The sequence below is a fragment of the Coturnix japonica genome, chromosome 8 (genome assembly GCF_054131305.1).
Source record: "Coturnix japonica strain WE chromosome 8, WE-NBRP24, whole genome shotgun sequence".
NCBI lineage: Eukaryota > Metazoa > Chordata > Aves > Galliformes > Phasianidae > Coturnix > Coturnix japonica.
Window position 1 is genome coordinate 21,302,277 of NC_140670.1, and position 9,806 is coordinate 21,312,082.

The 9,806-nt window shown below is 61.1% G+C and overlaps 3 protein-coding genes across 14 annotated transcripts; 1 reads left to right on the forward strand and 2 right to left on the reverse strand.

The window, feature by feature from the left end:
* Positions 1-70: 70 nt before the first annotated feature.
* On the reverse strand, positions 71-4,889 carry ZDHHC16 (zDHHC palmitoyltransferase 16). 12 transcript variants are annotated; one of them, XR_014948717.1, is made up of 11 exons: positions 4,824-4,889; positions 3,422-3,674; positions 3,094-3,288; positions 2,778-2,866; positions 2,523-2,551; positions 2,209-2,342; positions 1,914-1,961; positions 1,254-1,339; positions 988-1,079; positions 844-914; positions 71-594 (listed from the first exon to the last, which is right to left on the reverse strand). XR_014948717.1 is itself a non-coding variant. In XM_015866997.3 (11 exons), exons 2-11 carry the CDS (start codon positions 3,656-3,658, stop codon positions 480-482), a joined length of 1,128 nt encoding a protein of 375 aa, XP_015722483.2. In that variant the 5' UTR covers positions 3,659-3,674; positions 4,824-4,889; the 3' UTR covers positions 71-479. The 12 variants fall into 12 exon arrangements, 6 of the variants coding, with proteins under 6 accessions (XP_015722483.2, XP_085410744.1, XP_015722484.2 ...); XR_014948715.1 differs by having other exon boundaries at positions 3,031-3,288; XM_015866997.3 differs by having other exon boundaries at positions 988-1,111.
* A 185-nt stretch (positions 4,890-5,074) lies between these two features.
* Positions 5,075-6,772, forward strand: EXOSC1 (exosome component 1). The gene is made up of 8 exons (XM_015867008.2): positions 5,075-5,121; positions 5,196-5,311; positions 5,473-5,547; positions 5,700-5,788; positions 5,943-5,976; positions 6,112-6,162; positions 6,261-6,345; positions 6,515-6,772. The coding sequence occupies exons 1-8, from the start codon at positions 5,091-5,093 to the stop codon at positions 6,619-6,621; spliced, it is 588 nt and encodes a 195-aa protein (XP_015722494.2). The 5' UTR covers positions 5,075-5,090; the 3' UTR covers positions 6,622-6,772.
* A 451-nt stretch (positions 6,773-7,223) lies between these two features.
* PGAM1 (phosphoglycerate mutase 1) lies at positions 7,224-9,629 on the reverse strand. The gene is made up of 4 exons (XM_015867007.2): positions 9,434-9,629; positions 8,919-9,193; positions 8,319-8,499; positions 7,224-8,215 (listed from the first exon to the last, which is right to left on the reverse strand). Exons 1-4 carry the CDS (start codon positions 9,570-9,572, stop codon positions 8,046-8,048), a joined length of 765 nt encoding a protein of 254 aa, XP_015722493.2. The 5' UTR covers positions 9,573-9,629; the 3' UTR covers positions 7,224-8,045.
* Between the last annotated feature and the right edge of the window lie 177 nt (positions 9,630-9,806).

Below are 9,806 nucleotides of genomic sequence, written 5' to 3' on the forward strand. Positions count from 1 at the left end.
GCTGGAATCATAAGCCTCCCTTTGCCCTCAGCCAGCTGTGTCTCCCACTGTGGAAATGAGCCAAACATCCTTTTATTAAAAAAAAAACAAAACACCTTTATTGGATGCTCTTAAAAAGTTTCCCTGGGGAATGCTTAGGGGGCAGGTAAGCCATCCTTTGCCCCTTGCCCTGTGATTGAGCCACACCGGGCCCTGTGCTGGCCCATACTGATGCGTAGTGAGGAAAGTACCTTCATTGAGACTGGGGAGCAGCTGTTTTGCCCCCCTCCCCAGGGCTGCCTGCAGCCACTGAGGTGCTAATAGAGCAGGCAACCAGGCCTTGACTGAAGTTCTACTTCCCAGAGCTCTGACTCTGGTAAGAGGTGTGTGCCAGCACCTGCCTTCCACCAGCCACTTGGGCCAAACTGAGCCGTGGTTGTGGAGTGGGTTCCCTGTGTGCTCCCCTGCCAGCGGGGAGGGACTGCTGCAGCACCCGGGCCTCAGATGGCCAGGAGTGGTGTGCGCTGCTTGGTCATGCAGGGAGGCAGCTCCCAGCTCAGGCCTGTTCCATGGGGCAAGTGAGGAGAGGGCAGCAGGACACGGGTGAGCCAGTGCCTGTGGGGAGAGAAGCAAAGCCTGCAACAAAAAGCTGAAGTAGCGGTACCACAGAGTGGAGCCAGGGCTGGCCCTCAGCTGCCACAACAGCCTCCCTCTCCTGGGAGAGGTGTACAGCAGTACTGACTCAGCCAGATCTTGGCAAAGCTGAGGCAGTTGGAGGTTGCACTACAGCTGGCCCAAAAATTGGTCTGGGTCCTCTGAGCCCTGTACAGCTGGTTCCTAGGTCCCAGAACCTTCATGCTTTACCTTGGCACGTCCACTCCCAGAAACACCTTCCAGTTATCCCAGCTGCCGTAACTGTAGGGGTTTCTGAACACCTGTGGGCCAGGGAGATGCACATCAAGTCTGGCTCTGCCTGGCTGGCCCTCCCACCCTGGGGGCTGTGCTTACCTTGCCTTTCTTCTGCAGGCGCTGCCTCTCCTTCTTATTGATGTGCCTCTCAATGCTGGTTTCCCCACGGGTGATGAGGGCAGCATGCCACACTGTGAGGGCACCCAGGGCCAATGCTACTGAGCTGGGGACAAGCCACAGCAGAGCAAAGCTAGAGCAAAGCAGCCTAGCCCAGGGAAAGTGGCATAGGAGCAGCGCAGCAGTGCTGCAGCGGACCCCACTGCTTCCCCCCAGCATCCTCCCAGCCTCTGTAACCCCATTATTACCTGCACAGGACCCAGAGGTAGACCACACTTTTGTGGAAAGCTCGCTGGCGGAAGGAGAAGGTGGGTGGTGGGGTCTGGTAATACGTCTGAAAAAGGACAGAGCGGGACGTTACCAGAATGCTTTATAATGTGAAGCCACGCAGGGAGTGCAGTGCTCCTTTGATCAAGGAATCAGGCAGTTAGAAAGGACTGGCACCAGAACCAACACAACAGCTAGGGTAAGTGGGAGGCAGCCAAAGAGCCACAAGACAGATAGACACCAGTTGAGAGCTGGCATATGAGTGACAAGCAGTGTGCTGGAGCTCAGGGAGCAGGTCACTGCACCACATAGGAGATGATGCTCAGGGTGAGATGTGTACGTGATGCTGCTGCAGCTTCCCCAGGAGAGCAGAGTCTAAGTAGCACATGCCAAATGTTGGCCTGGCCCCAATGCTGCTGCTGCCACCAGGCAAAGCCACTGAAAGCTTGGTATGTGGGGAAGCAAACCCAAAACTGCTGGAGGCTGTGCCTGTAGCAGAGCTGCCCAGGCAGCCCTAGCCCTGTGACTCATGAGACAAGCATGGGGGCTTGTTTTTGCCAAGGGCTGCATTTTGAGAGACAGCCCACAGGGCAGCTCTGCTCCACGCTGCCTGGAGCAGTTGGGGAGCAGGGATGTCCCACCTGGTTGGCGGCCACCTGCAGTCTCTCCTTCTCAAGCAGTTTCATTCTCTATGGGGATGGAAAACACAGGGCACCAGTTACATGGCTCAGAGGAAAGGGCCCTTCCTCTCAAACCTCACAGGACTAGGGCAGCAGGGGCCTCACAGGAGGAGGGAGAGGAGAAGCAAAGTCAGTACAATGCTAGCGCTGGTTCAGCCTTGTTCTGCAAGCTCAGCCTGGGGAGACCAGGCAGCCTCTGAGTATGCCAGCACTTCCTCTCCTGGGGCAGGTGGGGGCCTTAGGTCTGCCTACTCACCTCAATAGCTGCATATGCATCCCGGAACATGTCCCAGCCACTGATGCTGCAGTAGATGCAGCCCATGGTCATGAAGAGGCAGAAGGAGAAGAAGTAGCGGTGGTTGTAGTGCCCAACACAGTTGTTAAGCCAGGCTGCCTCTGAGGTTAAAGGTGTGTAACTGTGATGGTCGCTAGTCCAAACCCACCCCAGCTAGTCTCCCTGAACCCTTCCCTGCACTGGGCGACTTGGGACAGAATTGGAGCAGGGAGAGGAGGAGGAAGCAGGGCTGGCTCCTCAGGAGAGTGCAGTGAGTTAGTACTGCAGAAGGATACGGCAGTGGTGGTCCATCTTCAGCACACACCTGGGAGGGAGGAGAGCACAAGTGTGAGTGTGAATTGCAAGCACCATGTCTGCGAGGGGGCAGCCAGCCACCTCAGCCCGTCATGCTGGGCTAGAGGCAGGTAAAAAGCCAACAGAGCAGAGAGGAAGGGGCCCATCTCTCATGACATATGGTGGGGAAGGAGAGGTATCCTGCCCCAGGTAGCAGAGGCACTACCTGATATGGTGGGGAGGTTGGGGAACATTACCTGTTGCAGATGCTGCAGTGGTGGGTGCGAGCCGGCTTGGGGGCAATGCATTTCCTGCAGATGGAGACGCCAGTGAGGTCGTTCTTGGCCTGTACATACATCAGAAAAGAGGATGTGCTCCCAAGCCCCCACACCGTCCCCAGCTCCCCATGTGTTCACCACACTCCCCCAAGCCTGTCTCCCCTCCTAGCCCCCATCTGGAGGAGGCCTCCTGCAATGATACCAACAGGATGCTCTCAGTGATCAGCTGTACCTGGTCCCCAGTGTCCAGCTGCAAGAGGCTGTGCTGCTCATTGGTGCCCAGGCTCAGCCTCACCTGCGGTGGGTACCCAGGAGAAGTGGTGATGGCCTTGTAATAGTGGAAGACTATCATGATGAGGTTCCAGTGTCCGTAAGCAAGATGCCAGCAGATCCACGCAGGTGTGTATGTCTGCAGGATGAGGGGCAGCAGGCAGATGTATACGATGGCCACAATGGAGCTTGTCAAGCCTATCACCAGTGCCACAAACACCTAAAGGAAAGGGGCTTGGGTCAGTGGAGTGTGCAGAACCTGCCCCATGCTGGAGTCTTCGCTCCCTCCCTAGGACTCGGTGTCCCCAGCAGCATGAGCCGCCCCAAACCCCCCTCACAATGGAGGTACTCACCACACCAAACCAGCGGGTGACGTGGTCCACCAGCCAGTAGATGGGCTCAAAGAGGGAGTCGAGCACCACGTCGCCGTTGGTGAAGGAATTGTAGAGCAGGGAGCGGAGGCAGAGGTGCCCATAGTGCCACAGCTGCGCTGCCTGCCGAACCAGCTTAAAGCGCCGCCGCCGGCCCAGCCGCAGGCACTTGAGGAGCAGGCGCATCACCGCTGCAAACATCCGCTGCCGGCTCCTCATCCCTGCTGCTCCGAACCTGCGGGGAAGGGGCTGGATGTGGGCAGATGCTGGGTGTGGGCAGATGCTGGATGTGGGCAGATGCTGGGTGTGGGCAGATGCTGGGTGTGGGCAGATGCTGGGTGTGGGCAGATGCTGGATGTGTGCAGGCCAGGTGTCAGCCTGCACGGCGGGGCAGGGCTCCTTCACCCTGCGCAGGATGCGGAGCAGAAGCGGGTGGCGCTGAGCCCAAAGGGATGCTGCGCTCCCGAGCTCTGTGTGCGGAGGGGGGACACGGGGCTGTCAGGCTCCGCGCCTGACCTCGGGTGCTCCCTGCTCCCATCTCGTCTTTCCCACAGGGGAGGGGGTTGGGGAGCGACACGGAGAGTCTGACTCAGAGGAAACTGGAGACGGTGAGGGCACATGGGGCGAAGAGCTTATTCCAGGGCAGGGAACGCTCCAAACCCACGGGGATCCCCTCAGCAGCCTTTGCTAATGGATTCGGGAGCGAGGGAGCCCGCACAAAACACGTGCCCTGTTCCTCACACCCAGCAGCACCTGGACGGCTCTTCCTTTTGCCTCAGCCCCGGACCAAGCTGCAGAGCCCATCGCTCACCTGCCCCAGCAGCTCCCCGGACAGTGCCACGCTGCGCTGTGCCAGGCCGAGGTGCGGGCACTCGGACAGCAGAGGGACGCACCGAGCCCTCGTCCTCTTATCCCACCCGAGGGCCGCGATGGGAGCGAGGAGGAACCCGAGCCGGGCCCGAAATGAGGCAAACGATCCGCCGGGTCGGGGCCCCCGGGCCATCAATATTAACGGCACGGCCGGCCCGGGATGCGGCCAAGGCACGAACCGAGCGCTCCGCTCGGCACCGCGCCAGGCAGCGGCACGGCCCAGCGCCAACACACGGCCCGGGAACACAGAGCGAGCGGCCGGCACACGGCGGGACCGGCACAACCGGCACAACCGGCACAACCGGCACACGGCGGGACCGGGACACAGCGGTACCGGCACAGCCGCACGGCGGGTAATGAGCTCCCGCTCCCGGTGACCCCGTGCTGGGCTCAGGGCTGCTCTCGGCCGTTCCAGCCGGTCACGCCGCCCCAAGGCCGCGGGCCCGCCCCGCTCCGTGCCCCGCTCCCCGCCCCGCCGCACCCATCCCGTTCCCGTTCCCGTTCCCGCTCGCACCTGCCGCCCGCTCCCCGCCGCCCGCCGCCATGCCCGGTTCCCGCCGCCCTCACGGCCCCGGGCAGCGCCCGCCGCCCCGCGCCTGCGCACTGAGCACAGCAGGCAGGGCCGGCACGAGGCGCCGCACTACGACTCCCAGCGGGCCGCGCGACACCGCCGCTCCCTGAGGTTAAAAGAGAACCAATAGGCACGCCGCTTACATCGCGGCCCCGCCGCTGAGAGCCAATAGGAGGAGGGTTCTTTGCGGGCTCACGCGCGACGCTGAACATGGCGCCGCCGGCTCGGTACTGCGTGCCCGGTAAGTGCGGGCCGGGCGGCGGGGGGGGGACGGGCCGGTAAGTGCGGGACCGGTGCTGAGCGAGCGACCCGCAGGAGAACGGCTGTGCGGAGCGGACGGCAACGCGGCGGGGAGCGGCACCTACGTGCGGAACGGCAACATCTTCGCTGCGCTGACCGGATGCGTGCGGCGCTGCGAGCGGGACGGGGCGGTGAGAGCACGGCGGGGAACGGGGCGGGACCGGGCTGAGACCGGGTGTGTGTGTGTGTGTGTCTGTCTGTGTGTGTATCTATCTGTGTGTCTATGTGTCTATCTGTGTGTGTCTATGTATCTATCTGTGTGTGTGTCTATGTGTCTGTCTGTGCCCCGCAGCTGCCCGTGGTGTCGGTGGTGCGGGACGCGGAGGCGCAGCTGCTGCCCGACGTGGGCTCCGTGGTGACGTGTAAGGTGGGTGCCGCCGTCCCCGCGTGTCCCCGCGGCCGGGCCGTGTGCTCGGCTTACGGAGCTCCAGACGGACGGCGGCGGACACTCAAGGAGCCGCCCGGCCCGGCCCGGCCCACGCTGCGCGGGCGCTGAGTGCCCGCCGCCCGTTGGTGCAGGTGTGCAGCATCAACTCCCGTTTTGCCAAAGTGAACATCCTGTACGTTGGCTCCACGCCGCTGAAATCCACCTTCCGTGGCACCATACGGTAGGGAAAGGGCAGGGGGCACACTGCGCGGTGCCTGCCTGCTGCGAGGACAGCTGCGTGGACGCATCTAGCGAGGCCTGGCTGCCGTCCAGGGAGGCCGGGGCAGCTCCTCCTGGCTCTCTCTGGTATCACATTCCTGTGTCTGCTTTTCTAGGAGGGAAGACATTCGAGCTACTGAAAAGGATAAGGTCAGCGGGGCACTGCTGGGTACAGTGCTGTTACAGCTTCCCCCTGTCCAGCTCCCCTCGTGCTGCTGCCCATGGGGTGCCTATCGAGCAGTACCTGCGCTCTCCATGCACTCCTGTCCACTCCCTCCCACGTAGGTAGAAGTCTACAAGAGTTTCCGCCCCGGTGACATAGTCCTGGCCGAAGTCGTATCCTTTCCCATCGCAGTGGGAGGGCCCACGGGCCTGGAAGGTTTGTGCTGGGCTATAGAGGCAGGGAGTCTTTCCCTTAACACAAACCCAAACAGATCTCGCTGGGGGATGCACAGTCCAACTACCTGCTGAGCACGGCAGAGAACGAGCTGGGTGTGGTGGTGGCACGCAGCGACGCAGGTAGGAATCCTCATCTCCATGTGAGGAACAGCCAGTGCAGCATGGGGAGCAAACACCCTCCTTTCCTCCCACTGCTGAGCCTCAGGGGCTGCACGAGGAGGCTTTGGGCTGCTGGGGCTGGGCAATGTGACAGAGCAGGAAGGGATCTGCTAACTGGGGGTGCCCGCAGGGGTGCAGATGGTGCCTATCAGCTGGTGTGAGATGCAGTGCCCACAGACGCACACCAAGGACTTCCGTAAGGTGGCCCGTGTGCAGCCACAGTTCCTGCAGACATAGCAGCCTCCTCAGGAGTACGGGGGCCCCAGGAAAGAGAGCTGCTATGGTGGGGTCCAGCATCTTCCATGCAGCTCCTGCTGCCTCAAGTGGAACAGCAGGATGGGTTTTGTATTTGTGCTGTAAGTAATAAATAAACGTGTTTTTTTTGAGAGCTCTGTGTTCTGCTGTCACTGCCTGCAGGGGTTGCTCTGGCTGCCTGTAGCCCTTCTGCTCTGGAGCTGCTGGAGGGGGCTGTTTCTCCCATCAGTGTGGGGGTGAGAAAGTCTGTTCCTGTCCTGGGGAGCAGCGAGGCTTTGAGGCTTAGTGGTACATAGCACCATCTATGGCTGCTGTGCTCACCCCCAGGATGGCTTATCACCTCAGGCCATACATGCCCTTTGTTAGGCAGAGGTGTGGCACAGCCCAGAGCCCATAAAGCACTGCAGTGAATCACTCTTTGCAGCGAGGATTGCAGAACTGTGCTTTGCTGTGCAGTCTGAGCACCTTCTGCACCCACGAGTCAGCAGCAACTTGCGCATCACAGACACGTGGTAGTGCAGGAAATGCGGTGCTAGGCAAAGTGGGAGCTCCACGTGGCGCAGTGGCACAAGGAAATGCTGACATTTAATTATTGCATATTCATCTTTTATTGAACTGGAACAAGACAACTGCTACCGCTGGACAGTTAGATTGACCCAGTGCAAGCCCAGACTCACTACAGCAGCAGTGGGGGAGGCTACAGTGACAGTGCCAAGTAGACGTTTGTGGGATGGGTACACAATGGCATCTAACCACCTCCATGATGCAGGACTAAAGTTGGCTTTGGCTGGAGGAAGCACATGGCAAATACAGATCCCAGACAACACGCTCCTTCCCTTGTCCAAAAGCAATAAGTTAAAGCAGTGGAGCTGGGTTGGGGTTTGCAGGTACTACTACTGGGTGCTGTACTACACACAGGAGCGTGCACCACAGTACAACACATTTGGTGTCTAAGTGTCCTAGTAAAAACCACACAGCCACGAGGGGACCTGGGCACCCATCTTGATCACTGCCCCTTCCTGCCTGTGTCCCACTGCTCCTGTTGTGCTTCTGAAATAACTAAACCAAGCAACAAAACTACGGTAACAGTGACAAGAGCTGCCAGGGAAGCAAGAGAAGCCAGGCATGGCAAAAGATTGCTTGAGAGCATCCCCCCAAGGGCTGGGAACAAAACAATATAGGGCTGCAGTTGCTGCCTGGCAGAGCGAGTACTCCCTTTCACACCAGACCCCTGTGCACACAGCCCCTTACCCCCCAGCTCCCAGGCTGCCCGCAGAGGTGAGCCTGGTGCAAAGGGAAGGGGCCTAACCCTGGGGAGCAGCTCCAAGTTTCTACATCTGTGGGGTGTGCACAGAGGGATGGGGACGGAGGGGACTCATCTACTTGCTAACTCTGCGCACCTGGCCTCATTTCTTGACTTTGCCCTGAGCAGCAACAGCCTCCATGGCCTTGCGCACCGTCTCCGCATCTCCTAGGAACTGCATGGGCTTGACAGGCTTCAGGTTCTTGTCTAATTCGTACACAATTGGGATTCCAGTGGGCAGGTTCAGCTCCATGATGGCCTCTTCGGACATGCCTGCAAACAGAGAACGGATACTCAAAGGGAGGGCAAGGGAGAGCTCTGCATGTATAGAGCAAGGTCAGTGGGGGATCCTGAGCAGCACGCAGAGCTGCCGTACCTTCCAAGTGCTTGACAATCCCCCGCAGGCTGTTGCCATGGGCTGCGATAAGGACTCTCTTGCCTTCTTTGATCTGCGGGACAATTTCCTCATTCCAGAAGGGCAGGGCCCGGGCGATGGTGTCCTTCAGGCTCTCACACGTGGGCAGCTGGTCCTCAGTCAGATCAGCATAGCGACGATCCTGCAGGAACACCACCACACCTGCACCACAGCCCAGCACCCCGAGGGGCTACAGCGGCACAGCACAGAAATGAGGCACCAGGGGCTGAGTGCTGAGAATGGTGACGGAGAACAGGAGTGAAACTGGCTTTTAGCTGCGCACCCACGAGAAAAGTGTGCTGGGATTTGCCTCCAACTACCAGCCCTGCCTGGGGGCAATAGCACGGTGCCTGCTGCCGAGCAAACACCCAAGGTCTGACTGCAGGACTAATGATTAACATCTCCCCTTGACTCCGTGCCATCCCTTGGGGTTCATCCCCTGCAGGGAGAGCACAGCATGGCCTCGGTCCAGCTCCTGTCACCGATGCTGCAACCGGAGAGCAAAGGGCAGCGTGGGAGGCCCACGGCACAAGGCTCCCCATGCTCCTAGCAGCCCCTTACCTTGCTGATGGCGGTGAAGAAGGGGTGGTCCGACTGCATGGGCGGCGGGGGGATGTCGAAGGAGCGCCTCCAGATCTTCACCTGGGCCTCGCCGTGCTTGGCGGCCGTCTCGGCCTTGTTGAGGCCGGTCAGGGCCCCGTAGTGCCGCTCGTTGAGGCGCCACGTCCGCACCACGGGCAGCCACATCTGGTCGATGGCGTCCAGCACGTTCCATAGGGTGCGGATGGCCCGCTTCTGCACCGACGTGAAGCAGATATCGAACTCATAGCCGGCGTCTGAGGAGAGCGGGGGTGGGGGGGGGGTCAGAGGCCGCTCAGTACCGCGCCGTTACATAACGGGCACGGCCGGTCCGCACCGACACCGAGATGACCGACAGACACCCGTAATGACCGACAGACACCCGTAATGACCGACAGACACCCGTAATGACCGACACCCGTAATGACCGACAGACACCCGTAATGAAATGACCGACACCCGTAATGGCCGCCGCAGCCCCCCCCACCCGCCGGTACCTCGCAGGGCCTCTCCGCCGCGCCTCGCCTCCTGCTGCCCGGCGGGGCTGAGGTCGGCGTCGTACCAGCCGCAGAAGCGGTTCTCCAGGTTCCACGCGCTCTCGCCGTGTCGGACGAGCACGAGGCGGTACGCGGCCATGGCAGCTGCAGCCCTACAATCGCCGCGCTCCTCCCGCTGCCGCCGCCGCACGCAACTGACCCGCCCCACGCCGCCCCGCGCCGGGCAGTGCGAGACGCGCATGCGCAGCCCGAGGGAGGCGGCGGGCGGCGGCGCACGTAGCGCATGGCGGGGCCGCGAAGGGCGGCGCGACCTTCGGGCGGTGACGTCACCGCGGTGCGGGCGTCGCTGCCCTCACTGCAAATGGCGGCGGGC

Excerpts from the sequence above, each read along its gene's own strand:
- EXOSC1 (XM_015867008.2), top strand. The coding sequence starts at position 5,091 with ATGGCGCCGCCGGCTCGGTACTGCGTGCCCG. Across the intron at positions 5,312-5,472 it reads GCTGCGAGCGGGACGGGGCG|CTGCCCGTGGTGTCGGTGGT; the intron begins GTGAGAGCACGG and ends TGTGCCCCGCAG. Across the intron at positions 6,346-6,514 it reads GGTGGCACGCAGCGACGCAG|GGGTGCAGATGGTGCCTATC; the intron begins GTAGGAATCCTC and ends GGGTGCCCGCAG.
- ZDHHC16 (XM_085554618.1), bottom strand. The coding sequence starts at position 3,658 with ATGAGGAGCCGGCAGCGGATGTTTGCAGCGGTGATGCGCCTGCTCCTC. Across the intron at positions 2,343-2,522 it reads GAAGATGGACCACCACTGCC|CCTGGCTTAACAACTGTGTT; the intron begins GTATCCTTCTGC and ends CCTCAGAGGCAG. Across the intron at positions 915-987 it reads GCCTGCAGAAGAAAGGCAAG|GTGTTCAGAAACCCCTACAG; the intron begins GTAAGCACAGCC and ends CCTGGCCCACAG.
- PGAM1 (XM_015867007.2), bottom strand. The coding sequence starts at position 9,572 with ATGGCCGCGTACCGCCTCGTGCTCGTCCGACACGGCGAGAGCGCGTGG. Across the intron at positions 8,500-8,918 it reads TCTTCACCGCCATCAGCAAG|GATCGTCGCTATGCTGATCT; the intron begins GTAAGGGGCTGC and ends GTGTTCCTGCAG. Across the intron at positions 8,216-8,318 it reads GATTGTCAAGCACTTGGAAG|GCATGTCCGAAGAGGCCATC; the intron begins GTACGGCAGCTC and ends CTCTGTTTGCAG.